Source organism: Raphanus sativus, unplaced genomic scaffold (assembly GCF_000801105.2).
Source record: "Raphanus sativus cultivar WK10039 unplaced genomic scaffold, ASM80110v3 Scaffold0021, whole genome shotgun sequence".
In the NCBI taxonomy this organism is placed as follows: domain Eukaryota; kingdom Viridiplantae; phylum Streptophyta; class Magnoliopsida; order Brassicales; family Brassicaceae; genus Raphanus; species Raphanus sativus.
In genome coordinates, this window is record NW_026615346.1 from 21,224 (window position 1) to 48,808 (window position 27,585).

At 38.6% G+C, this 27,585-nt stretch overlaps 7 protein-coding genes and 1 pseudogene across 14 annotated transcripts; 3 read left to right on the top strand and 5 right to left on the bottom strand.

Annotated features, from left to right (window-relative positions):
- The first annotated feature begins 980 nt into the window (after nucleotides 1-980).
- LOC108831827 (subtilisin-like protease SBT3.15) lies at nucleotides 981-4,181 on the top strand. Its single transcript, XM_056995687.1, has 11 exons — nucleotides 981-1,079; nucleotides 1,167-1,258; nucleotides 1,433-1,530; nucleotides 1,679-1,771; nucleotides 1,821-1,865; nucleotides 1,941-2,231; nucleotides 2,363-2,727; nucleotides 2,789-3,057; nucleotides 3,151-3,265; nucleotides 3,354-3,546; nucleotides 3,619-4,181. The coding sequence occupies exons 1-11, from the start codon at nucleotides 981-983 to the stop codon at nucleotides 4,179-4,181; spliced, it is 2,223 nt and encodes a 740-aa protein (XP_056851667.1).
- Nucleotides 4,182-5,306: 1,125 nt separating this feature from the next.
- Nucleotides 5,307-6,524, bottom strand: LOC130500724 (uncharacterized). The gene is made up of 6 exons (XM_056995688.1): nucleotides 6,178-6,524; nucleotides 6,028-6,084; nucleotides 5,879-5,951; nucleotides 5,694-5,801; nucleotides 5,547-5,618; nucleotides 5,307-5,468 (listed from the first exon to the last, which is right to left on the bottom strand). The coding sequence occupies exons 1-6, from the start codon at nucleotides 6,318-6,320 to the stop codon at nucleotides 5,307-5,309; spliced, it is 615 nt and encodes a 204-aa protein (XP_056851668.1). The 5' UTR covers nucleotides 6,321-6,524.
- Nucleotides 6,525-6,581: 57 nt separating this feature from the next.
- Nucleotides 6,582-11,262, top strand: LOC108831826 (protein arginine N-methyltransferase 1.5). The gene is made up of 23 exons (XM_018605334.2): nucleotides 6,582-6,810; nucleotides 6,883-7,014; nucleotides 7,109-7,198; nucleotides 7,284-7,384; nucleotides 7,525-7,573; nucleotides 7,754-7,833; nucleotides 7,925-8,000; nucleotides 8,087-8,173; nucleotides 8,336-8,396; nucleotides 8,590-8,681; nucleotides 8,792-8,827; nucleotides 8,939-9,007; nucleotides 9,147-9,215; nucleotides 9,337-9,390; nucleotides 9,473-9,547; nucleotides 9,661-9,753; nucleotides 9,844-9,947; nucleotides 10,090-10,138; nucleotides 10,220-10,306; nucleotides 10,425-10,530; nucleotides 10,626-10,713; nucleotides 10,797-10,890; nucleotides 10,978-11,262. Exons 1-23 carry the CDS (start codon nucleotides 6,670-6,672, stop codon nucleotides 11,059-11,061), a joined length of 1,917 nt encoding a protein of 638 aa, XP_018460836.1. The 5' UTR covers nucleotides 6,582-6,669; the 3' UTR covers nucleotides 11,062-11,262.
- Nucleotides 11,263-11,869: 607 nt separating this feature from the next.
- Nucleotides 11,870-14,765, bottom strand: LOC130500721 (wall-associated receptor kinase-like 17). Its single transcript, XM_056995678.1, has 3 exons — nucleotides 13,639-14,765; nucleotides 13,419-13,532; nucleotides 11,870-13,329 (listed from the first exon to the last, which is right to left on the bottom strand). The coding sequence occupies exons 1-3, from the start codon at nucleotides 14,621-14,623 to the stop codon at nucleotides 12,089-12,091; spliced, it is 2,340 nt and encodes a 779-aa protein (XP_056851658.1). The 5' UTR covers nucleotides 14,624-14,765; the 3' UTR covers nucleotides 11,870-12,088.
- A 2,411-nt stretch (nucleotides 14,766-17,176) lies between these two features.
- On the bottom strand, nucleotides 17,177-21,131 carry LOC108835940 (wall-associated receptor kinase-like 18; annotated as a pseudogene).
- Nucleotides 21,132-22,090: 959 nt separating this feature from the next.
- LOC130500723 (ethylene-responsive transcription factor ERF015-like) lies at nucleotides 22,091-22,863 on the bottom strand. The gene has a single exon (XM_056995686.1). It carries the CDS (start codon nucleotides 22,861-22,863, stop codon nucleotides 22,312-22,314), a length of 552 nt encoding a protein of 183 aa, XP_056851666.1. The 3' UTR covers nucleotides 22,091-22,311.
- A 43-nt stretch (nucleotides 22,864-22,906) lies between these two features.
- LOC108840193 (octanoyltransferase LIP2p, chloroplastic-like) lies at nucleotides 22,907-24,969 on the bottom strand. 8 transcript variants are annotated; one of them, XM_056995680.1, is made up of 7 exons: nucleotides 24,719-24,969; nucleotides 24,359-24,623; nucleotides 24,127-24,277; nucleotides 23,756-24,032; nucleotides 23,323-23,432; nucleotides 23,153-23,226; nucleotides 22,907-23,080 (listed from the first exon to the last, which is right to left on the bottom strand). In XM_056995680.1, the coding sequence occupies exons 1-7, from the start codon at nucleotides 24,832-24,834 to the stop codon at nucleotides 22,907-22,909; spliced, it is 1,167 nt and encodes a 388-aa protein (XP_056851660.1). In that variant the 5' UTR covers nucleotides 24,835-24,969. The 8 variants fall into 8 exon arrangements, 7 of the variants coding, with proteins under 7 accessions (XP_056851660.1, XP_056851662.1, XP_056851661.1 ...); XM_056995682.1 differs by having other exon boundaries at nucleotides 22,940-23,080; nucleotides 23,367-23,432; XR_008939280.1 differs by having other exon boundaries at nucleotides 23,016-23,080; nucleotides 23,367-23,432; nucleotides 23,866-24,032.
- Nucleotides 24,950-27,484, top strand: LOC108835939 (chloroplast envelope membrane protein). Its single transcript, XM_018609157.2, has 8 exons — nucleotides 24,950-25,086; nucleotides 25,220-25,900; nucleotides 26,003-26,088; nucleotides 26,177-26,350; nucleotides 26,463-26,577; nucleotides 26,664-26,761; nucleotides 26,888-27,023; nucleotides 27,099-27,484. The coding sequence occupies exons 2-8, from the start codon at nucleotides 25,253-25,255 to the stop codon at nucleotides 27,165-27,167; spliced, it is 1,326 nt and encodes a 441-aa protein (XP_018464659.1). The 5' UTR covers nucleotides 24,950-25,086; nucleotides 25,220-25,252; the 3' UTR covers nucleotides 27,168-27,484.
- Nucleotides 27,485-27,585: the final 101 nt, after the last annotated feature.

The window sequence follows — 27,585 nt, forward strand, 5'->3', positions numbered from 1 at the left end:
AAATCACCATGCATGAGCAGACGTTCGCCTTTTCTTTCCCCACTCGTATGTGTGAAGGCTTTCAAGGTTTGAAGCGAAGTGGGGTTTTTTACTCGCTAATACAATTATACAATCGTAAATGTTTGCCAATCTTATTTATCGAATTTTCATGTTCAGTCGATCTAAATATGTGTGAAAACACACAATCAAGTCTTTATATTAGATCAGTACACCCGATAACATCACAATTTAAATATATCTTGGCATAAATTTTCAAACTAAAAAGTATCTGTATACGTAACACAGACAGTGATTCATTGACAAGTTTCAATGACATTATTAGATTAGTTGGATCTGAATGGCAGACAAGAGAATAAAACAAATTGAATGTAATTAAGAACATAGATGTCAATAGAAATTTACCACAAAACATTTTTATCATATTGTTTGTTATACACACTCACTGGTAACTCACTCTTCTTTCTGTCAACTTATTATTCCCATAAATGCAAAAGTTGGAATCGATTCCTCCACTATGATCCAATATATTGGTTTAGAGGTCTCTATCAAGACATAATTGTCTCTAACTAATTGTGTCAGTCATGGACCTCCATGACTCATTGTCTAACATCTTCCTAAGCTAGGAATCCTAACCATAGTTTAAGACATGATTCATATGATTGATATCCTCTTATAGAACATTAGGTGAATAAATAATATAGGTATTTCTAGCAAGTAAACAATTTTAACAAATGACACGTTGATAATCCTTGTAACAAAAGTGAGGATTTAAAGAAAGAAGACTAAAGCTTCTTTTGTGGGGGTAATAACCCATACAAGAAGAGACAAACCCAAACATAACCAAGATCAAAACCGAACCAAACCGATTTTGAGTCTAACCTAAAACTCCACCTCTAGTTTTTCACCATGAATTATCACTCATTCTATTTAATAACCATAGAGCTTATCTATGCCACACACACTTCTCGCTTCAGAACAAAATGGAGAACTCTTTACAAAGTCACAGACTTGTGCTTCTATTCTCATTTTCTTTGGTCCTATTTCTTGCATCTGCAAGAGCCACAGAAAATAACAGCAAGGTATGTAACGCAATGTATATTTTCAAAACCGCTAAGAGTTTACTGATTTTAACTTTTCTAGATGTTTTTTCTTGACGGGTTAAATAGGTTTATATAGTTTACCTTGGAGAAAGAGAACATGATGATCCCGAACTCGTCACAGCTACTCATCATCAAATGCTTGAATCTCTGCATGAAAGGTACTTTTAATCATCTCCAAATGATCATGTCTCTATAGATGGTACGGACATTATACATGTACATATTGAACCGGTTCATCAAATCTTAATAAGTTGATAATATCTTACATTTCTTTCTTGTAACCCAAGAAACTCATCTTGACTCTGTTTTCTTATCCCTCATGTTATATACAGCAAAGAAGACGCACATAACTCAATGATCTACAGCTATCAGCATGGATTCTCTGGTTTCGCTGCATTTCTTACATCTTCCCAAGCAAAGAAAATCTCAGGTACTCAACAAAACTCACATCTAAGATAAATTATATATGTTTGAGCTTTGAACCGGAAACTTGTGATCACATTAGCCTCTTCCAGTAATCTAAACCGGAATCTTGTATATATATATATATATATATATATATATATATATATACACAGAGCATCCATCAGTGGTCCATGTGATACCAAACCGGATTCTAAAACTGAAAACCACAAGAACTTGGGATCTCCTTGGCCTCTCTCAATCTCAAGGTTCATCTTCGTTTTCATCACCATCATCTGTGAAAGGTCTTCTCAAAAGAGACCAACATGGGCAGTGAAGCTATCATCGGCCTCTTGGACACAGGTCTCGCTCTCTACACTCTCTTCTCTATATAATATGTCTACTTGTCTCACATCATGTTCATGTATATATACATAGGAATATGGCCAGAGTCAGAGGTATTCAACGATCAAGGCTTTGGACCAATACCTAAGCGTTGGAGAGGAAAATGTAAATCAGGAAAAGACTTCAACGCCACGACTCATTGCAACAAGAAGCCTATAGGAGCTAAGTACTACATAAAGGGCCTAATGGCTGAGCTAGGAAATCTCAAATTCATGGCTAGAGACTTCAAATCCAACAGAGATGCAGAGGGTCACGGCACACATACAGCCACAATAGCTGGTGGATCCTTCGTTACAAACGCGAGCTTCAATGGTCTAGCTCTAGGTAAATGATATCATTCAAAAAAAAAAAAGAATAATGTTATATTGCCTAACCCTAGTGTGCACAAAAAAAGAATAGCTTGAGAGTCAAGGTACCGTTCTTAAGAGACGTTAGTTTGTTTCCTTCCTTCTCAGGTATGGTCCGAGGTGGTGCTCCTCGGGCTCGTATAGCTTCTTACAAGGTGTGCTGGACCATATTCGGATGCTCAAGCGCTGATATGTGGAAGGCTTATGATGATGCTATACACGATGGTGTTGATGTTCTGTCGGTTTCTATAGGAGGGGATATCCCTGAGGGTTCTGAGGTCGATCAAGTTGATTTTGTAGCGACTTTTCACGCGGTGGCTAGAGGGATTCCGGTTGTGGCTGCGGCTGGAAACAAAGGTCCTGGTGCTCAGCTTATTACGAACGTTGCTCCTTGGTTCTTGACCGTTGCTGCAACTACTCTTGACCGGTCTTTTCCTACAAAGATCACTCTTGGCAATAACCAAACCTACTACGTACGTTACTACTCAAAACTAGTTCAAATTTTCAAAAAAAAAAAAAAAAATCAAAACTTAACTTGTTGTTGTCTTGTTGTGGTTAATTAGAGTGAATCTTTGTTCACTGGACCTGATATTAACAACCGGTTTAGCTTTCTTCGATTTACGCAGTGGCGGCAACATAACTAATGTGAAGGGAAAAACACTTCTTGTTTTCGATAAAGACGTCTCAAAGGAAGGTATAGCAGCAGTCATCTTAGCTCAAAACGTTCCTGATGAATCTTATCCCTACATTTTAACAAGTTACGAGCAAGGAGTCGACATTTTGCAGTACATCCGCACAACCAGGTCCTCTGTCTTGAAACCATATAAATTCTGTTTATTTTTAACAAGTCTCTCTTTTCTTACAAAACAATCACTGATCTGATGTCAAAACCACAGATCACCCACTGTGAGAATCAGCGCGGCTACGACGTTAACCGGTCCCCCTGAAGCTGCAAAGGTTGTTGCGTTCTCATCTAGAGGTCCTAACCCTGTCTCACCAGCCATTCTCAAGGTTTATAACTAAAGCCATTGTGTATATATATAGTCGAAACCTTATGATACATATAACTAATCACACTTTAGTGTTTTTACTATGTAAGCCTGACATAGCAGCTTCTGGTGTGAACATACTCGCGGCACTAAGTCCTCTTGATCCTGAGAGCCATAACGGATTTGGACTACTTTCAGGGACATCAATGTCGACTCCTGTTGTGTCTGGAATCACAGCTCTCCTCAAATGTCTACACCCTGATTGGTCTCCTGCTGCTATTAGATCAGCTTTGGTCACAACAGGTTCTTTCTTCATCTTCTTCTTATGTCACCAACTCATGTCTTTTGACTAATCTTATCTTTTTTTTTTTGAAGCGTGGACGACAAGTAAGTCTGGAGAACCTATCTTGGCTGAAGGATCAAACAAGAAGATCGCAGATCCATTTGACTATGGAGGAGGTCTCGTAAACCCTGAGAGCGCCGCAGACCCTGGACTTGTCTACGATATGGGGATCAAAGATTACATCAGTTACATGTGCTCAGCTGGTTACAACGACACATCTATCACTCGTGTCCTCGGTAAAAAGACTACCTGTCCATCATCTCCTGGGGCATCATCGATTCTCGATATCAACTTACCTTCCATCACGATCCCAAATCTTGATCAAGAAGTCACTCTCACGAGAAGTTTAACCAACGCTGGACCAAACAATTCAGTCTACAAAGCTGTGATCGAGTCTCCTCTCGGTATTACTCTCACTGTCTACCCGACCACACTCGTGTTTGGCTCTGGAGAGGTGCTCTCTTTCAAGGTGAGGGTTAAAACGAGGCATAAAGTCAACACTGGTTACTTTTTTGGAAGCTTGACTTGGACTGATGGTGTTCATGATGTTAGAATCCCTGTCTCTGTTCAGACAAAGATCATGACCAAGCCTTGAGAGTCTCTATTCAAAAGTGTGTAATCAAGATCGTTATAATAATAAAGATCAAATCACATTTTGATACAGTTTCCTCATTTATTCACCACAAACCATATAGCTAGCTATGCATATAAAAGCTTACTACATTCGAATCCAGACAAAACGATAATCAAGATCATTAACTAAATAAAATTCATTAAATATAGATAGCTACCACAACATTAGTAAATTATAAATTGCAGAAGAGGTTAAATTACGATGGTTCGTAAACATAGGGGTGGACACTTCGGTTATTTTATCGGCGGTTCGGGTTTGGTTCGGTTCGGTTAATTCGGTTCAATGATTTATCCAACCAAAGTAAACCATAGTTAGTTCGGTTTGGATCGATTTCGGTTCAGTTTGAACTCATTTCGGTTTGAATTCGGTTCGGTTTACAAACGCATATTCATAAAATCATCGTGTTGACGACTGTAAAAAACTAAATTATGTTGACTAAATCCAATATAAAACCGAAAAAACTTTTAGAAACACAAAACATTTATAAAAGCACAATCAAATCAAAATTAACTATAATAAATAGAAAATTAAAAAAAACATCGTTAATAATATCTCTACAAAATAAACTATGTAAACTAAATATAATGTAAAACTGAAACAAAAACCTTAACAAACTACAAAATGTTTATAAGAACACAATCAAACAAAAATTAACTAAAGTAAAAAAAAATCCTTAACAATGATTTTAGTCTTAGGATTTTAGTATATTGTATATTGCTAATATGCACATTGGTTATGGGTTCGGTTTAGTTTGGTTCGGTTCAACGTGGTTCGGTTCGGTTGGTTCGGGTTGGAAAAATCTTAAACCTAACTGTTTGATAATAGACTTTGGTTCGGTTTGAACCGGTTTCGGTTCGGTTGGTTCGGTTTGATCGGTTCGGTTCGGTTTTTTTGCCCAAACATATGAAAAAAAAGAGAAGAAAAAAATAGATTCATAATGGAGATCATGTATCACCAGTGGTTGATAGTTTCCACGACTAAGAAGTAATAACTTGCTCTTATCCAAAATTGCTATTGCTAAGGAGTGTTTCCCGGACCAATCAAGAGTATTGGTGAGATCTACGACGTTAACCTTGTTACAAAAGTTTAAAATTCAGACACATGGACTAGCTTCCACTTTAGTTCCTCCTCTTTCCATTCCATTGTCCACTCTTGGTCGCGCACCAAGGAGTTCGTCTTGGAGATTGCTTTCGACTTTTGGCCGCGCACCAAGGAGTTCGTGTCAGTGAAGATTGCTTTCGCCTTGAACTGTCATCAAAAGACAATATTCCATCAAAATGCACATCTTACTACCTAAAGTATATTAACATGGAAAGGTCATCTTACCGTGATGATGATTGCGGGATTATTTTCAATCATCTTTGCCTCTTTAAATTTGGGTGGCGATATAGGCACAATCTGAACCACACAAAAGACGCCAAATGACTCAAAGGTGAACCAAAACAACAAAAAAAAAACTTAAGTTTTCCTTACCCTGAGACTGCTACGAGGATTCTGGTCTTTTAAATCGTTGAACACTTGGGCACACTTTTGGGTGCATGGATCATCCTTGCAATAGAACCATAATGTGATACTCCTTTCCTGGCTCGATAAAAAAAAAAATGATTAGAGGCCAATTATAGATTTATAGTAGATCCATATCAAAAAGTTAGACTAACCTTGTTAACTGAATAGAAGACATCTTCAATGGTTTTCTGAACTCCGAGAAGAAAATTCAACAAGGTGAAAGATCTGACCATGAGAGATGAAAAAAAGAATATCATTTACGGATTTCTGCTATATATCAAACAAACCCTCTACCACTTACGGATTTCTATTACAAATCAGTGTACCAAGCTCTGTTTCTTTAAACTCCGTCTCATCACTGCCAAACACACACACACACATACATGTATATATATATCAAAGTTGTTGTAAGTAACTAAGTTCAGGAAGATAGGGAGCAATTAGATCATACCTTTGCTCAATCCCTAAGTTCGTAACTGTTCGACCCTCTCTAACCTTCAACTTCTTCGTTTTTGAATCTGGTATATTTTCTTCGACGGTAACCCATGTGGCATTTCCTTCCCAGACACAAACACAAGTCACCAAAAAAAACATAACACATATGAAAAATGAAAATAAGTAACTTCAAAACAAAATAATACACTACAGTCGATAATTACTATCAAATAGATGGATCGGAAAAAAAATCATTTTCTTTCAAAAAAAAAATCATCTTCATATTTTTGAACAAATTTTCTTAAGATTGTAAATTTATTTAAGAATAAAATATACGAATCCGGCGCGTAGCGCCGGAAAACCACTAGTATATATATAATTCAACCCCACGAGATCCGAAAAATTACAAGTTCCGGGACACTGGAGAAACAATGAGTATCTAAAAATACAATCAGAAATAAAAACTAAATCTTAAAACAAGAGAATCGGAGGGAGGGAAAGATGATAGATGCGGCTGGGAGAGAGAGGAGGATGGGAGAGGAGTGAGTCGAGGTACTGCGGCGTTGAGACTGATTTCTCCGCCGATGTTCCTTCTCTTCTCTCCTTCCACATCTCCACCGGCGGCTTTGACTATGTCCTTGCTCCTCTGGTTCGTTTCTTATCACTCCCTTGTCTAATTGATTCAGAGTTCCGTGTCTCTAAAAAAATAGTTTCCTTTCAGATGAACCCTTCGTATAGACCGAGCTTAGTTGAAGGAAACGGTTCGGAAACTCAGGCTCTTCCAGTATCTGGCTCTGACTTAGTCTTGTCACCTTCTCAGTGGAGTAGCCATGTTGTTGGTATATGTTTCTCTGTGCTGCTTCTCGCTATCTTCTATAGTGTTGGTTTTCAAATAACCAAGTTTAATTCAATTAGTGGTTCAACTCTCATTCTTTAGGGAAGATTAGTTCGTGGATTCTGAAGATGAGGTCTTGCGAATGGATTCTGAAACCACGTTGAAACAAGAAATAGCGTGGGCTACACATCTCTCCTTACAGGTGCTCACGAGTCCATAAATTCTATACCTGGGTTAGATTGATGGTGCGTGAAGAGAAATTGCGTGTTGCTTGTTGTTTGTTGCAGGCGTGCCTTCTTCCTACTCCTAAAGGGACCTCGTGCGCCAATTATGCCAGATGTGTTAACCAGATCTTACAAGGCCTGACTAACTTGCAGGTGGTTTATGAGTTTCTTACACTTGGTCAATTTTAGTAAAGATGAGCCTTTTCTTTACAAGCGCATTGTCAATCAAGCTCTAACCTTTTTTTTTCCTTCTTCTTCTGTTGTTTTGTTTAAATGTCGTTCTGCATTGAAGTTATGGCTGAAGGGTTCCGCTGGTGAAGTCTGATGGTGATTCAATGGGATCAGAGGGTCTGGTGAGTCGTTGGACCAATGTTTATGCAAACTTTGGACTGTTTTGTCTTTTGTGCCTTCTCAGATTATTTAATGGCTGCTTGTGTCTATAGGCCTTTCAAATCTATAAATACAAAAATGAATGTTCTTAGTAGCTCATGTTGTTGTCATGATGGCTTTAATATTTACTCGCTTCTGTGCAGACTGATTCCTGGGAACTGTGGAACTCGTTTCGTCTTCTCTGTGAGCATGACAGTAAGCTGTCTGTTGCTCTTGATGTTATGTGAGTTGAGAGAAACTCTTGATTAGTTTTTGTTAATATGTACTTAATTTCTTTTTTACTCCATTGACATAACATCATGTCTCTTATCTAGGAGTACACTACCCTCTGAAAATTCACTTGGACGCTGGATGGGAGAGTCTGTCAGGGCAGCCATATTAAGCACTGATGTATGTGCCTCACCTATTTACTACATCATTTTAAACTCGATTTGAAGTCCTGTAATTCACAATATGTTTTTAATTTTGGTTTGTAGTCGTTTCTAACAAATGCACGGGGTTATCCTTGCTTGTCAAAACGCCACCAAAAGCTAATAGCAGGATTTTTTGATCATACTGTCCAGGTAATAAAAACGCTTAGTCTTTTTATTTGTAGAGCACTAATTTTAACTGTCACGATTGGCTCTTTATGTACTTTCACTCTGTGATAAGAATCCTCTGGATTCAGACAAGATATATCTATTCTCTCATCCTAGGATTCATTATCACCAATCCTGTAATTGCAGGTTGTAGTTTCTGGAAAGCCTGTTCATAATCTTCCAAAGGCTTCTGATTCTAACACTGAGGGTAAATTTTCTGTATTTTCTTTTGTCCGCTAATAATTAGCTGTTGACCTCTGGCTTTTTACTTAATTTTTCCGTAGCTCTATTTATTGGCATCATCTATAAGCAAAAGCGTTCCATTTTTTTGAAAGAATCAAGTTGTAAGTTTGTATATAGGGTTGTCTCTTGATAAGCTTCCAAATGTTTTGGGTTCTCAGGTTCGCAGAGGCATCCCCTGCGGTCATATTTGGACTATGTTGCTTATCTGTTCCAGAAAATGGAACCTCTTCCTGAACAGGAGCGCATAGAGGTCGTTTGCTGGATCCTTTGTCTCAGTTATTTCAAGTTTTTTTTAATCACAAGAGTTGCAAGCAGGCAGAACCAAACTCAAATCTGACAGTTCTTTTATTCCTTTTACAGCTTGGCTACAGGGATTTTTTGCAGGCACCCCTGCAGGTTAGTCTATGTTCATAAGTAATATTTATTTCCGTCTGTCCATCAGAATATGTTGCTATGAAAATGCTTTATTCTTACTGTAAAGAGTTTCAACTGTTTTTTGGAATACAGCCTCTGATGGATAACCTGGAAGCCCAAACCTATGAGACGTTTGAGAGAGACTCTACTAAATACATCCAAGTATGTTGCGTATGCTAGTTTATTTCTTTCACGTCTTAAATTGTAACACCTCTGTTTCTGGACTACCCTTCTATTCCTGCTTCGGTTTGCGGTTGGATTTTATGTCATGCCTAACTTTTTTCCATGTTTGTGTTGCTAGTATCAAAGAGCAGTTGTTAAAGCCTTGGTGGACAGGGTCCCTGATGAAAAAGCGTCCGAGTTAACTACTGTATGTCACTTGTCAATGTTATGATTTCATAAGTTACATGTGGCATTTTCATTTATAAATTTTTGTATCTGGTATCTTTATTAATTACTTACTTCAATAGTACTAAAGTTATAGTTTGTAGGTCTTGATGGTTGTGGGAGCAGGAAGAGGACCCCTTGTGAGGGCATCATTGCAGGTAAAGTTTCGATTCAGTGATCACAACTGAAACTTCAAAATTCATTTTTTGGATCAATTGTGTCATTGGTTTCTTCTCCCAGGCAGCTGAAGAAACTGGTCGCAAGATTAAAGTTTATGCTGTCGAAAAGAACCCTAATGCAGTTGTAACGCTCCATGTGAGTTGTCGGCAACTGTTTCAATTGAAACATTGCCAAGTATTACGTTGTTTCTTTTGTACATGCAAATCGGTTTTTATGAACTCATAGAGTCTTGTGATCCTATCTGACAGAATTTGGTTAAGATGGAAGGGTGGGAAGGCATTGTGACGATAATATCCTGCGACATGCGTTTTTGGAGTGCTTCGGAGAAAGCTGATATATTGGTCAGTTTGAAATATATTTTGGTAGATATTACTGACGCCCACAGTATAAAGATACAGTTCATCTTATTCTCGTGTGCCTCTGTTCTTCAGGTTAGCGAGCTGCTGGGTTCTTTTGGAGACAATGAACTCTCTCCTGAGTGTCTTGATGGAGTCCAAAGGTTTCTGAAGCCAGATGGAATTTCAATACCATCCTCGTATGTGTACTCCTTCGCTAAGTCTAATTTCCATAAGAAAACTATGCTCTAATAGCTGCTAGCTTAGTTTTAAGCTTGAAGGACATTACATCTGCTCTTTCTTTTATTTCTCAAACTTGAATAATCAGTGTTACTATTGTAGGTATACAAGTTTCATACAACCTGTAACAGCTTCGAAGCTTTACAATGACGTAGGTCCTTCTGGTTTCTGCTGTGTACTCTTTTTTCACAAGAATTTTCAGTTCAGCTTAGACTTTTACACTAATTGGCAGGTTAAGGCTCATAAGGATCTTGCGCACTTTGAAACTGCTTATGTAGTCAAATTGCACAGTGTAGCTAAACTTGCTCCTTCCCAATCTGTGAGTCTCCTTCTGTGTCTTCAGGATCGCTTAATAGCTTATAGCATTCTCTTCGAATACATATATGCAAGTCTTGTCGATCTCTTAATCTCAGGGGTTTTGTTTTGGTCTCACTTAGGTTTTCACATTTACTCATCCAAACTTCTCGACAAAAACCAACAACCAACGCTACAAAAAGCTTCATTTCAATTTACCAAGCGACTCTGGCTCAGCCTTGGTACATGGTAAAAGATTGATTCTTCATGTCAAAATATTATCTCCTTTTTTTCTTAATATGAAACTAATGTGCTGTGATCATACATAAACTCAACAAAAACAGGATTAGCTGGCTATTTTGATTCCGTTCTGTATAAAGATGTCCATCTAGGGATCGAGCCTACAACGGCAACACCAAACATGTTTAGCTGGTAATGGTTTAAATATGAACATTGAACAGATGAACAGCTCTCTCGTATTGAATCCCTTGCTAATATTATGCTCTTTTTGGCAGGTTCCCAATCTTTTTCCCATTGAGGAAGCCTGTCGTGGTCCACCCTGATTCTCCATTAGAAGTACACTTTTGGAGGTGTTGTGGCTCCTCTAAGGTAAAATAAATGTTAAAACCATAATATACACAATTAACCTCTCTTAGTACTTAGAACCACTATTGATCCTCCCATGTTCGGGTTCAGGTTTGGTATGAATGGTCAGTGTCTTCGCCTACTCCATCGCCGATGCACAACACCAATGGCCGTTCCTACTGGGTTGGCCTTTAGGATCAAAGGATACTTGACAAGACATCATGAAGTGATGTGTAATATCGTTGTGTTGTATTTTTATGTCAAACAAAGACCAAAGTTTACAAATAAATGAAATCTCTATTGACCTTATTCTTTAGAATTGATTCGTGTTCGCAACTTACGTATTTGTAAATTTGTAGCTCATGTTTCTCAACTCAAAAACAGATTTTGATCATATTGAGTTTTGTTCAATAGCTTTGGTCAGCGGAGGCTGAAGATAAACTTCCTCCCACTAATGGCCACCTTTATCTTTGAATATTTTATTGCTACATCTTATTCTTTTTCGTGCTTAAGGTCTATCAATAATATGGCGGGAAGCTTCTTTTTCTTTTTTAAAATATGGTGTAAAAGCTTTAAGCTTTAAAGTGGTGATCATCACTTTTTGTTTTTCCTTTTGCAAATAATAAAAAATGTCATCTTTCAAAAAAAAGTAATAAAAAATGTACATGCACTTGCACATACAGTTTCTTTGTTGCAAAAGTCACGTTCATATAATGAATTAGCAAACTCCAAAAAAACATTGAGTTGTGAATTTAAAAAAGTAGATTTAAAAGATAATATACGAAACTAAGAAACTGGCCTCATAGTATCTAATCTATTAAGCGAATATGATGATCAAAATTAACAAAAGTACAGAGACATTCTGTAAAGGTAAAGAAATTTCATGAGATGTAATAAACCCACAAAGTGATGACCCTATCTTGTTGAAACAGATCAGAATCAAAATGTTGTCAGCTCAAATATCAGCAATTTAAAGAGAGAGAAAAAAAGGTTTAACCTGAACGAGTAAATTGTATGCTATCACAGTTAAGAAACAAATACAAACAACTAAATGTCAACCATAAATTACAAATACATAACCTCAAACACACATAAAACAAAGACAATGTTTTAAATCTAAAGAGAAAACTCAGAGCCACAACTTACAGTCTTACCACTCTTACTACTCGTACATTTTCACAAGAATATCAAATTAATTCACCATTACTATAGTCTGTTTGAGTCACCATGTCAAACGAGAAAACAGTGGTTCAGCATCTGAAGAAGGTGAAGTATCAATACTAAAGGCTGGAGCAGTCACGCCAACGCTCCAAGAATCCCCCTTGTTTATAAAATTTCTTTCTTCTTCTAGTTCTTCTTCCTCCTCTTCATCTTCTTCATCAATGTGAAATTGCTGCACCTGTGAATCCTCTGGAGAAGTACAAATTCTCTCCAACTCCATAAAAACTTGTCTCATATTTGGCCGTTTCTTTCCTTTGGAGCTCAAACACTTCACCGCCAGATTTGCCACTGCAGTTACTTGATCCGGCTTGCAAGCATCTTTTATTCGAGCATCCACAATATCAGAAAGCCTCTCTTCTTTCATGACGAGTCTGAAATGCTCTGCCAAGCTAATTATTTCTTGAGTGCTTTGTACTTTTATGACAGGCTTATCTCCAGTAATAAGTTCCGCTAGTACGACTCCAGAGCTGTAAACATCACTCTTGTCTGTGTATTGGCTGGACCGGTAATACTCTGGATCTACATAACCAACCGTACCCGAAACAACTGTTGTCCAATGAGTTTGATCTATTGTAACTGACCTTGATGTTCCAAAATCGGCCACCTTGGCTCGGTGCTTCTCGTCTAGTAGTATGTTTGTTGACTTGACATCTCTGTGATAAATCGGAGAACTTGTTGAAGAGTGAAGATAAGAGAGAGCTCCTGCCACGTCCACAGCTATGCGTAGACGCATTCCCCAGTTCATAGTGTAATCATCATCAGACTCTTCATGGATATGCTTGAAAAGGTTTCCGTTGAGGATAAATTCGTAAACTAAAATAGGAACTTCTGTCTCAAGACAACATCCCAATAGTTTGACTATGTGTCTATGGTTGATCTGAGAGAGAATCACCACCTCGTTGATGAACTCTTGTAGTTTGTCTTCATCTATAACTTTGGATTTCTTCACTGCAACGGTACTACCATCGACAAGCATACCTTTGTACACAGTGCCTTGACCTCCCTGTCCGAGAACTCTGTTTTCGCTGAAGTTTTCGGTGGCTTTCTCCAACTCTCTTGAGCTGAATATCCTTGTTGTTTCAACATTCTGTTCTCTCGTGCTTAGCTCTTGTTGCAACAGTAGCCCTCCATTACGTTTGAAGAACTTCTTCTGCCTCTTTGTCACCCTTCTCTTTATTATAAATTTTCTCAACCACCATACTCCACCAGCTACGACTAAGATTCCAAAACCTGTACTCGCACCTGCCAATTCGCACAAGAACATTATAGTTTAATCATCAGTGTTTTTTTAAGGCTGCGGTTCAATTTGGAGGGAAAATACTACTACTTACCTATAATTATTGCTTTAGTCTTGCCGTCGCCCACGCAGCGATAGCCTCCAGGATAGTTCTCACATTTCGCTGTTTCTATACAATTGTCGGGTGTGATGCTACATTCATCAACATCTAGGATCGAAATATCACACAATTTTATAATCAAATCTTATAATTACAGCATCTAGAAATAATTCAAGTAGAGAGAGAGAGAGAGAGGGAAGAAACTTATACTGACCTCTGCATCCAACCGAATCATATGGGTTACCGTTGTAACCACTGTTGCATCCACAACTTGCATAACTACTCTCAGAAATGTTGCTTCCATCGTAATAACAATAATTTTCAGGTTTACTGACCAAGGAGTTGAGGAACCAATGATTCTTCGTTTGTATTACCCATCCTAGGCTAAGTGTAGCATATCTCTTAGCAAATAACTCTCTTGGCACTATCGCATTCGCCAAAGTGTACAGTTCATCTGTTAAGAAGGCAACCCTACAAGGGTCTTCTCTCGTTGTCGTTGAGCTTACATCATCTTTGCTCTCTATTCTGATACCAATAACTTGTCTAGGCTCGTCAGGTAGACTCGTCTGACAACATCCGTTACCATCGCATCCTGTTTCTTCCTGTCTGTTCTCTGTACAACCGTTGGTGTTCGAGCACCCTACAGTGTTGAAAAAAGGGATGCTATCTCTACTTGGCTCTGTGGACAAACTGCAATTCAACTCGCATCCCACCATGTTGGGGCTTATATGTGTCAAGAACACTTTGCTGTTGCAACCAGCCGCTACAAGTCTGTTTTTACCGTGAACGAAAAATGGGGTACCCTTCAAGTTCAGATCTGATCCCACTGAATCATTTCCTCCCGCTGAACATCCTGTTGATATGATCGGGAATCTGATACGAACTGACGCGAATGACAGAGAATCATAAATACCATTTTCATACGGAAGAGAGATATTCACAACTTCTACTTCTTGGCCATTTATAGAGAGGAAAGGGACGAGGTTTCTTGACGTATTGCGACGACAGTCGATGTTGTAAGCCTTCTCCAGGTAGCAGCTACTTCCGGTTCCAAAAGGGTATTGGATTTGGACTCCTCCGCATTCAGTTAGACAAGAGCTTGAAGCATGGAGAACTGCAGAATAAAAGATCAGCAAGAATAACAACAACAGCTTGATAAGAATCAAGAAACCAGAGAAGTTTTGATTTTTGCAGCTCATAGTGTTTCCTACTCAAAAACAGTTTTGATCTCCTACTTGTTTGCTTGAAATAGACAGTGGAGACAGAGAATGAGCTTCCCTCGACTAATAGTTCCTCATCTTGATACTTTTTAGCATTGTTTTTTTTCTTTGATCAGATCACTAATTTGGCGTTAAGCTTCATTTTATCTGGTTTTAAAATTTGGTAGTGCAAAGTCTATTAACGTTAAAGTGCTTTAATTACGATATATAGTTTTAAAAAAACAAGTATTCTTGCACATGCAGTTTACAGTATTAATATTGAATATGAAACAAATTCAAAGTGAAAACATTAATAAAATACAAAGACAGTCTGTAAAGGTAAAGATAGTTAACAAAATTTAAACCCCAAAAGCGTATAACAATAATCAGGCCAGAATCAAAACTGTAACTCATGGCAAGAAAACTACCTGAACGAGTACTCGCATCCACAAGCACACGAAAGCCTTGTTCTTCAGCTAAATGGATCTTCACTAAGATTGGGCAGTTATTGCAGTTTCCTCCTTTATTTCTGGAGTTGGGGTGATTCCCACGTTCACTAGTTTCAGTCAATAACGGAGAGTCTGTGGCATGTAAAGCGGAAACAGGAGAAATGAGTGGATTCTCCTCTGAATGCTTCGGTTTGTTCAGAGAATTACAGTGAGGGCATATTAAATGTGATGTATGCGAAATCCTCTTTTCTAGCAAGTCCTGTGCAATCATGAAACACATTGCAAAACAATTTTAGAAGCCAGATTCAGGGAAAGGATGATGCTTGGAGATCAAGTCACCGTTATGCATATGACAGTTTGCACAAATGAGTGGAAAAGACTGTGCGATCATTCATGCTTGAGATCCAACTACCCTGGGGAGCCGCATACCCCCTAAGGACTGTAATTCTCAAACCAGCATCTGCTGTTTTTGCTCTGCAGTGCCTGTAAAATCTCTTGCTTGTCCCAGAATGGTGAGACTCATCAATCAGAATGATGTACTGAAGTGCAACGGTGGGGTCTATGGTTGTTTTCGATTCCTCGGCCCTCGTGATTGGTTAACCTCCATGCCATTGCTCTTTCCCGAAGAAGATACTTTCGAACCTGGATCGGCACCCAATTTGGATGCCAGGACAGTTGCATAACAAGTCCTTATGAATCATAAATTCACTTTATAATAAAGTTGAAAAGAAAACAAAAAAATATATATTTACCGACAGGTCAAACACTAAAAACACACCCAGTGGCACTCGAACCCACAATCGCTTGATTAGAAGTCAAGCGCCTTATCCATTAGGGCATGGGTGCTTTTTGTTTTTATTTCCTGATATCTACTTTTTCTAGATGAAATAATGATTGTAAAGTTCGTTATAATAGCAATATGTTTCTCTTCCCGCCTAAACTTGGAGATCAACAGAAATAACAGGAATGAACAATTTTTGTATGTTCAATGAGATTTCTTAGCCTTCATACAATGGCAAGAGCATTATCTTCTCGCATAAACTTTGATACCGCAATAAGCTAAAGCTATTAGTGTGGGAACACCTCCACGATGAAACATTGAGACTATAAAAGCAAAATTTTCATCCTTTAGGCACTAATGAATTCACAGCGATCATTTCCTTCTATGAGTTCTCTGCTATCGGCTTGCGAGATGCATGACAGGCTTGATAGTTGCACAAAACGTTATTGCAAACAAGCTAATCAAATCTGAAGTTCTTTACTATTCATATTTCTTTTTACTTATTTGTCGATATATATCATTTTTAATATTCTTTACTTTTACAGGCTGTTTCCGATTTTTTGTTCTTTTGGATCATTATTCCATATTAATTAATACCATGAGTTGAAGGTTCTTAGTTTCTTTTATATAATCTTTGAATTAAAATTGTAATTTATTCAGTGTGTTCAAGTATTTTTTATAGTTTGCAATTTCATTATATGAACGTGACTTTTGCAACAAAGAAACTGCATGTGCAAGTAATGCACATTTTTCATTATTTGCAAAAGGAAAAACAAAAGTGATGATTGATGAAGAGAATGTCACTTTAATTTTTAAGCTTTTACACCATATTAAAACCAAAAGTAAAGCCTCCGGACATATTATTGATCTTTAAGCAAGTAAAACAATGAGATAGCAATAAAGAAGACCATTAGTGGGAGGAAGTTTATCCTCTGTCTCCACTCACCAAGGCCATATGCTAAAGAAATAGAGAAACATATGAGCTGCAAGAAATAGAGATAATCCTTTATACCACATATTTCGCTGCTTCAACTTGTGAGTCTGATTGTGGAGGTTTCGAGTTCTGTTTCCTTTCGGAAAGGATTGCTTCCTCCACAAACATTACGAATGTCGTAAGACCCCTACTTCAAGAAAGCTCGTCTTTGTTCATCATTTGAGCTCGATGTTGTGAGTATCCCTTTTCCTAATCCAAGAACAAATTATAGGCATAGATTGTTTGATTCTTCTAAACAATACGGTTTTGTTCGTGTCAAAATTCCGACAATGTCAACAGGATGTCGCAATGATGGAAAAGAGTCTGGACTAATGAACTTGACCGATAGCCCTTTTTCATTGACGAGCAAAACAACGGTTGGTTGCAACAGCAGAGTGTCGATGACACAAATACAACCCGACACAGTTGAGTACCAAGTACAAACAACTACATGTCAACAATAAATTACAAATACATAACCTCAAACACACATAAATACAAACACAGTGTCTTGAATCCAAAGGAAAATTCAAGAGTTACAACTACTTTTACGAGTACATTTTCACAAGAATATCAAATTTTATTCACCATTACTACAGTCTGTATAAGTCACCATGTCAAACGAGGAAACAGTGGTTCAACATCTGAAGGAGATGGTGAAGCATCAATACTAAAGGCTGGAGTAGTCATGCCAACGCTCCAAGAATCTCCCTTGTTTATCATATTTCTAACTTCTTCTTCTTCCTCCTTTTCATCTTCTTCATCGGTGTGAATTTTCACCTGTGAATCCTCTGGAGAAGTACAAATTCTTTCCAACTCCATAAAAACTTCTCTCATATTCGGACGCTTCTTTCCTTTCGAGCTCAAACACTTCATGGCCAGTTTTGCCACTGCCATTACTTGTTCCGGTTTGCAATCATCTTTTATTCGAGCATCCATAATATCATAAAGTCTCTTCCCTTTCATTGCAACCCTGAAATGCTCTGATAAACTTCTTATTTCTTGAGTGTTTTGTACAATTACGACAGGCTTATCTCCAGTAATAAGTTCCGCTAAGACTACTCCAAAGCTGTAAACATCACTCTTGTCTGTATATTGGCTGGACCAGTAATACTCTGGATCAACATACCCAACCGTACCAGAAACAACTGTTGTCCAATGAGTTTGATCTATGGTTATTGACCTTGATGTCCCGAAATCAGCCACCTTAGCTCCGTGTTTCTCGTCTAGTAGTATGTTTGTTGACTTGATATCTCTATGATAAATAGGAGAACTTGCAAAAGAATGAAGATAAGAGAGAGCTCCTGCGATATCCACAGCTATGCGTAGACGCATTCTCCAGATCATAGTGTAATCATCAGACTCTTCATGGATATGCTGGAAAAGGCTCCCGTTTAGGATAAACTCGTAAACCAGCATAGGAACTTCTGTCTCAAGACAGCATCCCAGGAGTTTGACTACGTGTCTATGGTTGATCTGGGAGAGAATCACCACTTCGTTGATGAACTCTTGTAGTTTGTCTTCATCTTAAACTTTGGATTTCTTGACTGCAACGGTCGTACCATCTACGAGCATACCTTTGTACACAGTGCCTTGACCTCCCTGTCCAAGAACTCTGTTTTCGCTGAAGCTTTCCGTGGCTTTCTCTAGCTCTCTGGAGCTGAAGATTCTTGTCGTTTCGACATTGCCTTCTCTTGTGGTCAATTTTTGTTGCAGAAGTAGTCCCCCGTTACGTTTGAAGAATTTTTTCTTCCTCTTTGTAATCCTTGTCTTTCTTATAAACTTTCTCAACCCCCAAGCTCCACAAACAAGGGCCAAGACACCAAAACCCGAACTGACTCCTACAAACAAACCGCACACAGATATTATATATAGATTGATGATCATCAATTTGCTTTTAAAAGTTATAAATTGAAAGCTCACCTATCACTATTGGTTTGGTTTTATCACCCGCGCATTGAAAGCCCCCAATAGTATTCACACAATTGCCTCCTTTTCCACATACTTCGGGTATAGTTTTACGCTCGTCAGTGTCTGAAAATGAGAAAGATTGACGTCACGTTATAATCAATGATGACAATAAAGTTCATATAATTATAACATCAAGAGATGACGTGTAAAACTAAATTAATGCTTTCATCCACACACAAAGAAACCAAAAAAATGAGAGCACATAAAGAACATATAACTGACCTTCACATCCGTCTGGAATATACGGGTTACCATTGTAACCTTTGTTACAATCACAATTTGCATAACTTATCCCAAAAATGGTGATTGTTCCGCACGTACATGAAGATGCAGATTCGAGAGATTTTCTGTATCAGTTCGTGAAGTAATACAGGAGATAGTACAGGCGTGTGTCATGATGATGGGCTTGGGCTGAGTTCGTGTTTCGTGATGAGCGTGGGCTTGCTGAGCTCAGAAAAGGAAAGAAGATATGTGCTTGAAGACATATGGACGTTTTCCATAAAGCAAAAAGGAGTTTACTTGAAGATGAAGTTTTCCATTAAGGTAAATGGAAAGTTCCCTTATGTGTATTGGAAAGACTTGGAGAGCAAGTGGAAGACTTGGAGATTAAGTTAAAGACGTGGAGAGCAAGTTCTGGTCTGCTATATAAGGAGGGACATGCCTTATGAGAAAGCCAGACCTCACATAATAGAGAGAGGGGTTTCATTGTATATTGGTGTATCTGTTTGGTGTCGAAGCAGTGTCTGTAGTAGTTGTCGATGGAGTCTGATGTTGACTTAGTTTGGTGGTGTTGGTGTTGGCGCTTTGTGTGGTGGAGTTAGTCATCGTGTGTGGAGCTCGTGGGTAGCTTCGTGTGTGCTTGGGTGATCAAGCTTGGTGTCATTGGTGTGCGTTAGGTGCTGACGTACTTGGTGAAGTACTTCCGAGAAGTGGAAGATCGAAGCCTAGACTCAGGGGGAGTTTAGCAAAGGAGGTTTCATTGAAGAGGTCTGTGAAGATTGCAGCTGTAGAAAACAGTGTGCTCTGGCGTGTCCGGATGGGACCGTTGTATTCCTAATCTTTGTAGATTGCTTCTTAGAAAAGAGTGGTAGACACTCGTGTGTGTTGTACCATATAGCAATTGTAGGTTGCTCCTTGTTCTAAGTCAATGAAATCTGGACGAGGTCCCGGGGATGTAGGAAACGAATCCCGTTAACAAACTTTGTGTGTTTTTACTTTCTGCACTAGTTTTTGTTGCTCTCACTACATTAACAGTACACTTTGACTCGTTCAACAGAGATAGTGGTGGTATAGCCATTATCTTTTGCGAACTTGCAGTTCAAGGAGTTGAGGGACGAAGTCTTATTTGTCTGGATTACCCACCTTAGAGTAACTGTAGAATATCCCTTATCAGCCAACTCTTGTGGTTTAGTGCCTTTGGCCAAATTGTAGTCTTCATCTGTCAAGAAAGCCACTCTACAACTTGTCGAGTTCCCATCATTGCTTTCTATATCGATACCAACAACTTGTTGAGGCTGGGTTATTGGAACCTGACAACATCCATTACCATCACATTCTGTGACATCTGACTCAACATCTGTACAGTCCTCTCCGGTGTAAGTACTAGGGAGAATGTCGACGGAGCACGCTGATCTCTTGAGAAATGGGATGTTGTTGATCATATGAGAGTCTCTTCTCGCGTTGCAGTTCAGCTCGCACACCACCGTGTTGGGTTTTATTTCTGTCATCGACATTTTGCTGTTGCAACCAACTGCTATGAGGCTGTTTAGGTCGTCAGTGAAGAAAGGGGTACCGGTCAAGTTCATTACTAGTCCTACTTGAGACTCTTTTTCATCGGCCGAACATCCTGTTGTTATGATTGGAAATTTGACAGTAACTAACCCGTACGGTCTAGTAGAATCATACAAGCCATACCTATATTCTCTCTTTTGGTTCGGGAGAGTGATACTCACAACATCTGCTCCAACGGATGGAAGGACAGGGACGAGCTTTCTTGAAGTAGGACTGGTCTTTTGACATTCAATTTGGTAATGTTTGTTGAGATAGCAATCTTTTCCGATTCCAAAGGGATAGGGGATCGGGACACCTCCACAATCAGACGTACAAGTTGAAGCAGCAGCATCTGTGGTATAAGGGAGTAGCATCAGCTTCAAGAGAACCGAGAAGAGAGAAAAATTTGTGTTTTGTAGCTCATCATGTTCTTTTTTTTTACTCAAAAAGCAAATGATGATCTTCTCTAGTTTGTTTGTTCCTTATAATGATATTAGCAGACGGCCTTCGTAAGTGGAGATACATTGACCATGGTAAAGATTCCTCGACTAAATGGGTCTTCATCTTTCAATATTTTATAGATAGTGCTACATCTCAATATTTTTCTTGCTCAAGATCAATAAAATATGACGGAAAAGCTTTTCTTTTGGTTGGTAGAGAGTTTAAAGTGGTGATCACACTTGAAAATTTTGCAAGTAATTAATTACAGTACCGAAAGTGAGGAGGGTTAATCGATTGCCAAAAGAAAATTATTGGCGTTATGATTTTTTCTAAACACTGTTCTGATTCGTGAGTTAAAAGCAACATGCCATCACTGGTGCAATCTTTTGAAGAATGTTCCAACAATTGAAAGTGAGGATTATATCATAAAGCTCTGCTGAAATTGTCATTATCCACAAGTAGCCTACTACTACTGCGCATATTATCCAAAACCCGAAAACCAAACCGAAACCGAACCAAAGAAAAGATACCAAAATTGGACCGAAAATTACAAAAACCCGAACGGTTACTATATTTCTAAATCCAAAAAAATCAAAACTGAACTGAGACCGAACCGAAAAAACTAAACGGATACCCGAATATTTTAAATAAATTAAAAATATTAATTATTTTTAATTTTAGTATATATAAAATATAATTTATAAACAAAAAATTCCAAAAAACTCGAACTACCCGAATTACCCGAATATTTTTTCGGTTTTTTTGGGTTTAACTCGGGTTTTCAAGATTTTTCGGTTTTTTAAGCTATAAACCCGAACCAAAACCAAATTATTTATAATTCGGGTTTTATAAGAAAATAGAAACCGACCCGAATCCGACATTATCCGAATCGAACCGATCCTAAAAGTATCTGGTTCCTAAACATCCCAACCCGAATAATCCAAAAACCGAAAAAAATGAACCGACCCGAACAGTTGCATCATTATCCACAGGATGGTTTGTAAGGTTTATGCAGAGGTTGGTAATTAGAGAAGTTGTAAGAAACGGAGAGGAAACGAAATTGATTACAAACACGTCTCAAAGATGCAACAGAAGATTTATGTTGGACGCAAACTCATACACATGCTAAACAGCTTGGAAGTCATACAGAGAGAGAAAAAGGAGCACATACACAACACAAACTGAATGCTACATAAAACAACTTCAAAGACAAGTATGCATGTATATACTCACAAATATGTAGCTGGAGGGACAGAGGTAACTAGTGGTTAAACCATATCAAAGCTAAAAGTGACTGCAACCATCAGACTAGATCGTTTATCCAGTCAATGTCCATCATGAAGAAACTGTCCAGCTGCAAATCTTCTACCGAGAATATTGATTCTGCACTTTCGTCGACTGGGAGATAATGTTCATCGGCCATCTCCATGATCTCAGTAGCAACAGAGACATCCGGGGATGCAGGAACCTGAGAGGGCACCTGAGAGGGAACCTGATCTGTTTCCGGGGAAGGCACAGACACAACTGATGAAGCATAGTTTGTTGCTATCGTCTGTATATCATTCTTGGACAGAGGCCTGACAGAACCTTCAGGAAGCTGAGGCTTTTCACTAGTGGGAAAATTGAAAACACCCTTCTCACCCCTAATGCAGAACAAAGCAGCGTCATAGGCTCGAGCTGCCTTCTCCGGAGCATCATATGAACCTAGCCATATTCTTCTTGCAGTCCTTGGAACTCTGATTTCAGACACCCACTTTCCCCACGACCTCTTTCTCACACCTCTATAGCATTTAAACCTTCCATCTTCATGAGCTTCTTCTAGTAAAGGAGATTTAGGAGTAGAGGGTGGCATCATATATATCCCTCCCTAACAGAAACAGATGTTTCAAGATTAGTGTTTAAACAGCTTTAAGCACCAGTCTAAGGACTGTAGGAACTGTAAGTAAGGAGCAGGTGGAGATGGAATGAAGAGGCACGCCATGTTTGTCAAACAGCACGTGGCATCGAAGAAACTGCTCTTGTGCCAGGATAGTAGAGACTTTTATCCGCGGGTATCGGCTGACAAGGTATCTCTGTCAAGCATACGTTTCTTTATAGAGAGTCACCGCAAAAAAAAAAGAAAGTAGGGAGGGGGAAGAAACTACTGGTGGTATGTTACAAAAGTCAGATGTCCGTTTCTTTCCCGAAGTTGAGACACGAGTAAGAACCACCGCAATTTCTGGAGATATATATGCGATCAGTCCAAAACTAGATAAAAACTTTCGGTTTTCTTCCATGCGTCAGCCAGATAATCAGAAAAAGCATTAATGTAGACCTGACATTTGATCCAAGTCCTGTGAGCGAGCGTTAAAGAGATACCTCAAGTGGAAGCTAGTCCTGGAACCTGAGCTACTTCTTGTATTCATGTGATCTGAGGAACCAAGCCTAACAACATTGAAATGGAAAGAACCATTCAAATCTTCTAAGGTTAGAAACATATACTAGAATCTTATAATCTTTATTGTGCAATGAGCAGTTCCATTGCCTTGGATTTCATGAGTTCTGCATCCATCTCACTAATCCTAACAGTGCAAAAGAGAAGTATAGAGACCAATCTCACACAAAAAAATCTACAAAAGAAGACAATGTCACAAACTACCAATAAACCTTTTAACTGTGGATAAATTTTTTATGTTAAAGACGTTACAATAATGTTACAGAGATTGCAAGAATTTTTGTCATTCCAAAATTTGAAAGGCTCAGCTTACAGAATATTAGGATCAGAAACTGTTTCCTTTTCGATTTGAAGCTTGAAAACTTCAGAGAACTCCTTAAGTAAAGACTCGTGAGCTATATCAATCAACCTCAAATCACCAACCTTTCCATCTTCAAGCAAACCCTTTATGCTCCCAACTTGTCTGTCTCTAATCCCACACGGAACTATCGAGTTGAACGGCGTTAGATCAGTTGTGACATTAAGAGCCAAACCATGATACGTTATCCATTTCGACACACGAATACCAATAGCCGCCACTTTTTGGTCGCCTACATAATAACATTAGCAAACCAAAAAAACAAGATCAATCAAAATACACTACGAAAGTCTAAAAGACAATGTTGTGTGGTTTGAGAGACATACCGACCCAAACTCCAGTTAAACCATCAAGACGTGAAGCTTTGATAGAGAAAGCAGAGGAAAGAACACGGATGACAACCTCTTCAAGCGTCCTCAGGTACCAATGAAGATCCATCTCGTGATTCCGAAGATTGATTATAGGATACATAACCAGCTACATTGTTTCAAACAAATCACATTCATTAGCTTGAAGAACTAATTAAGACAACAAAGAAACTTGAACATTAGTTTATACCTGACCAGGACCATGGTAAGTGACTTCACCACCACGCTCTGTTCGATATACATCGAAAGGAGCATCCTTTACGTCGAAATTGAGATAGTCCTCTGAGCTGCCGGTCCCCATTGTGTAAACAGGAGAGTGTTGTAATAAAATCACAGTGTCTGGACAGTCTTGGTTTGTATCAATCAATGTCTTTTTCTCCTCGACGATGCGTTTCTGCCATGTCCAAGCTTTCTTGTATGGAACCAACTTGTCGTGGAGATCAAAACACTGACACCTGATGAGAAAAAAAAGTTTTACAAAAATTGATGGTGAATTGCACTGAAGGTGTTCGTGAAAATGCCTCAGAGAAAAAAAGATCGAGACTTTTACTTTCTTGGGTTGTTGAAGACCTTCACAGATCTGAATACTCTGTTTCTGTTGGCTTTCGTACGAGGGTGATGATGGAGACCAGGAAGTAGTGTTTCTACTCGATGCAGCGACTCCATAATACTGATGTTTAGTTGAAACTTGCTTTTGTCTGAATTCGTTTTACAGTTGTTCAGTTTTTAGCCAATTAGAAAAGAGTCAATAGCAATTTTACCCCCCAAAAATAATATTTTTATGTAAATATTTGAAACCAAAAAGCAATCTTGTGGATAAGAGATATTTTACGTGTTTAGAAGAAGATAGCAAAAACCAAAAAGAGAGAGTGTGGCTTTATCTATCGTTTGCTCCTGGCATCTGCTTCTCTCTTTCGGGTAATCATCTCGGCAAAACCTCTGTTTCTTATCCTCTGTTCGGAGGTTCTTCTGTGTGTAAAGATTGTAAAGGTGTTGACTTTCACAAAGAACTATGATGGGTTTCGTTGAAGATTCTGTTTTGTTTCCTTAGGTTTACAGTTGCAAACAATGTTGGGTTTGATTCATGTCCTTGATGAGCTCTTCGTTAGTCTTATGCCACTGCTTAGCATTCACTAGCCAATACTCTGTTCTTGGTTCATCATCATCATCATCATCTCTCGGTTATAATCGCTTTCAATCAATTTCGTTGCGGGGTAAGACGAGAAAGGGGCTTAGGAGATTCGTTCCCAGTGCGGAGAAGGAGGATAGTCACACGGGTAATAATAATAAGAGGAGGAGAAGAAGCTGGTGGCAGAGGTTTTTCTTTGATGACGATGGGAACTGGCTTGGTCTGAGAGACGACGACATTGTTGACGAGACAGCTGAGCTTGAAAAGAATGATGAGATGTCTGATGAAGAGAAATTCGAGACCTGGAAGAGACGAGCAGAGGCCATTGTGGAGCTACGGGAAAGTCAGGAGGAGATTGGTGATGATAACGATGTTGGGGATGTGAGCAAGAAGTGGGAGGATTGGATTGTGGATTCAGATGACGGTTTAGTCGAGTCTTGGAGCCGAGGAGACGACGAGGGAAGTGAGGACAGATCAGAGCTTGATGAATTGAGTGTTCCGGAGAGAGGGTTGGTTAAAATGGTGAGGGATATGGTTTTAGGAGCAGAAGAAGAAGATATTCTATACGAAGACCGTGTGTTTCGTTATGCATCTTCAAAATCTGTGAGTTATGTTCTTACATCTTGCAATTATAACATATGCTTCTTCTTGTTGCATGTCTTTGTTGAGAGCGTAACGTTCAATACTCATTGTAACTGTTTGCAGGCAAAGTTTTTGGCGGTATTGATCCTCATACCATGGGCATTGGACTTTCTAGCCCATGATTATGTACTCATGCCTTTCTTAGACAGGTGATTTTTTCATTTGCTACTGTTATATTCTCCGTTTACTTTGTGTTAGTCTCCAGTTTGATTGTTTAGCATGTGACTTTACTTACAGATATGTAAAGACTGTACCACTTGCTGCCCAGACGCTTGATGTGAGACGAAGCCAGAAGCTAGAAATGGTAAAGGAATTGAACAGAGAAAAAGCTAGGTACCGTCTTGAAGTAGAAATTGGCAAAACTCCGCCTCTTTCTGATGATGATTTATGGTGGGAGCTGCGTGGTAAAGCGTAAGAGAACAACAACTTGCGCCACAGTTTTGATGTTTGAGTGCTGAAAAACTCATCTTGATATGTATGCCAAGATAGTTCATTTTCCTATCCTTTGTGTTTCTTTCAACAGCTTGGAGCTGAGAGAGGAGTGGAGATTAGAGAACCGGAAAGCATTTGCCAACATATGGTCTGATATGGTGTTTGGTATCTCACTGTTCGTTCTTTTGTACGCCAATCAGGGTAGAGTAAGTCTTGGTTGTTTCACCAAAATCTACAGTAGCATTCAAGCTGTTAAGTCCATTTTGATAACATGTGATAAACCCTTTTTCAGGTAGCCTTGTTGAAATTTACGGGATACAAAATCATAAACAACATTTCAGACACGGGAAAAGCATTTCTCATCATCCTTATCACCGACATATTCTTGGGGTAAAATATCCTAATCTTTGCATTAATGAACATCATAATCAAGATGTTACAGTTTCTAGGAACCTGATATTTGATGACCAGTTGTGGCAGGGAATGTATATAACTTAATGCTTCTTTTTTTGTTAGGTACCATTCTGAATCTGGATGGGAGACATTGTTAGAGATAATAATGGAACATTATGGTCTTGAAGTTGAGCAATCTACTATAACCATTTTCATCTGTCTCGTTCCCGTTGTTATTGACGCTTGTGTTAAGCTCTGGGTAACTTCTCTTCTCCTTTTGTGTCCCCACTTTTTGTTTCTTCTTCTTTGCTCATTATCTCTTTATCTTGTGCAGCTGTTTAAGTTCCTTCCAAGACTGTCTCCGAGAGTTTCCAACATTTTCCAGGAGATGAAACGTCATTAAGTAGTATCCACCATTAAAACCCTCCACTTGAGTTCTCTGTTGCTATGACGACAAACCATTCTTCAGCTTTATTTAATTTCATATAGACACATAAGATAAAACATAGGCTATTTTTGTCATTCATCTCGATTCTTTTTGGCTGAATTGTCGGTGAAAGAATTGAGAGAACATTGGTATGTGGGCTCTCTCGGCTTTGGGTTTATGCATACACAATAAACAAACCTACAAAAGAAACCCTTTTGGCTTTGGGTTTATGCATACTTGTGAAGTTGTAATCTTATCTTCAATATGGTAAGTTATCATATGTTGTGCTTATCTTTATAGTAGGGACATATATTCCAATAATTTCAGATACAAATTATAAAAGTAGTGAAAGAATTATAAGTCTTGTCACCTTTTGACTTGCCTTTAGCTTTTT

Excerpts from the sequence above, each read along its gene's own strand:
- LOC108831827 (XM_056995687.1), top strand. The coding sequence starts at position 981 with ATGGAGAACTCTTTACAAAGTCACAGACTTGTGCTTCTATTCTCATTT. Across the intron at positions 1,080-1,166 it reads CCACAGAAAATAACAGCAAG|GTTTATATAGTTTACCTTGG; the intron begins GTATGTAACGCA and ends CGGGTTAAATAG. Across the intron at positions 1,531-1,678 it reads CCAAGCAAAGAAAATCTCAG|AGCATCCATCAGTGGTCCAT; the intron begins GTACTCAACAAA and ends ATATATACACAG.
- LOC130500724 (XM_056995688.1), bottom strand. The coding sequence starts at position 6,320 with ATGTTTTTTTTGGTGACTTGTGTTTGTGTCTGGGAAGGAAATGCCACA. Across the intron at positions 5,952-6,027 it reads CTGATTTGTAATAGAAATCC|ATCTTTCACCTTGTTGAATT; the intron begins GTAAGTGGTAGA and ends TCTCATGGTCAG. Across the intron at positions 5,619-5,693 it reads ATCCTCGTAGCAGTCTCAGG|ATTGTGCCTATATCGCCACC; the intron begins GTAAGGAAAACT and ends TGTGTGGTTCAG.
- LOC108831826 (XM_018605334.2), top strand. The coding sequence starts at position 6,670 with ATGCGGCTGGGAGAGAGAGGAGGATGGGAGAGGAGTGAGTCGAGGTAC. Across the intron at positions 7,199-7,283 it reads CTACACATCTCTCCTTACAG|GCGTGCCTTCTTCCTACTCC; the intron begins GTGCTCACGAGT and ends TGTTTGTTGCAG. Across the intron at positions 9,008-9,146 it reads ACTCTACTAAATACATCCAA|TATCAAAGAGCAGTTGTTAA; the intron begins GTATGTTGCGTA and ends TTGTGTTGCTAG.
- LOC130500721 (XM_056995678.1), bottom strand. The coding sequence starts at position 14,623 with ATGAGCTGCAAAAATCAAAACTTCTCTGGTTTCTTGATTCTTATCAAG. Across the intron at positions 13,533-13,638 it reads TGATTCGGTTGGATGCAGAG|ATGTTGATGAATGTAGCATC; the intron begins GTCAGTATAAGT and ends TTTCGATCCTAG. Across the intron at positions 13,330-13,418 it reads GACTAAAGCAATAATTATAG|GTGCGAGTACAGGTTTTGGA; the intron begins GTAAGTAGTAGT and ends GCGAATTGGCAG.
- LOC130500723 (XM_056995686.1), bottom strand. The coding sequence starts at position 22,863 with ATGATGCCACCCTCTACTCCTAAATCTCCTTTACTAGAAGAAGCTCAT.
- LOC108840193 (XM_056995680.1), bottom strand. The coding sequence starts at position 24,834 with ATGGAGTCGCTGCATCGAGTAGAAACACTACTTCCTGGTCTCCATCAT. Across the intron at positions 24,624-24,718 it reads GTCTTCAACAACCCAAGAAA|GTGTCAGTGTTTTGATCTCC; the intron begins GTAAAAGTCTCG and ends TTTTCTCATCAG. Across the intron at positions 24,033-24,126 it reads TTTAACTGGAGTTTGGGTCG|GCGACCAAAAAGTGGCGGCT; the intron begins GTATGTCTCTCA and ends GTTATTATGTAG.
- LOC108835939 (XM_018609157.2), top strand. The coding sequence starts at position 25,253 with ATGTCCTTGATGAGCTCTTCGTTAGTCTTATGCCACTGCTTAGCATTC. Across the intron at positions 26,089-26,176 it reads CTCATGCCTTTCTTAGACAG|ATATGTAAAGACTGTACCAC; the intron begins GTGATTTTTTCA and ends CTTTACTTACAG. Across the intron at positions 27,024-27,098 it reads ACGCTTGTGTTAAGCTCTGG|CTGTTTAAGTTCCTTCCAAG; the intron begins GTAACTTCTCTT and ends TATCTTGTGCAG.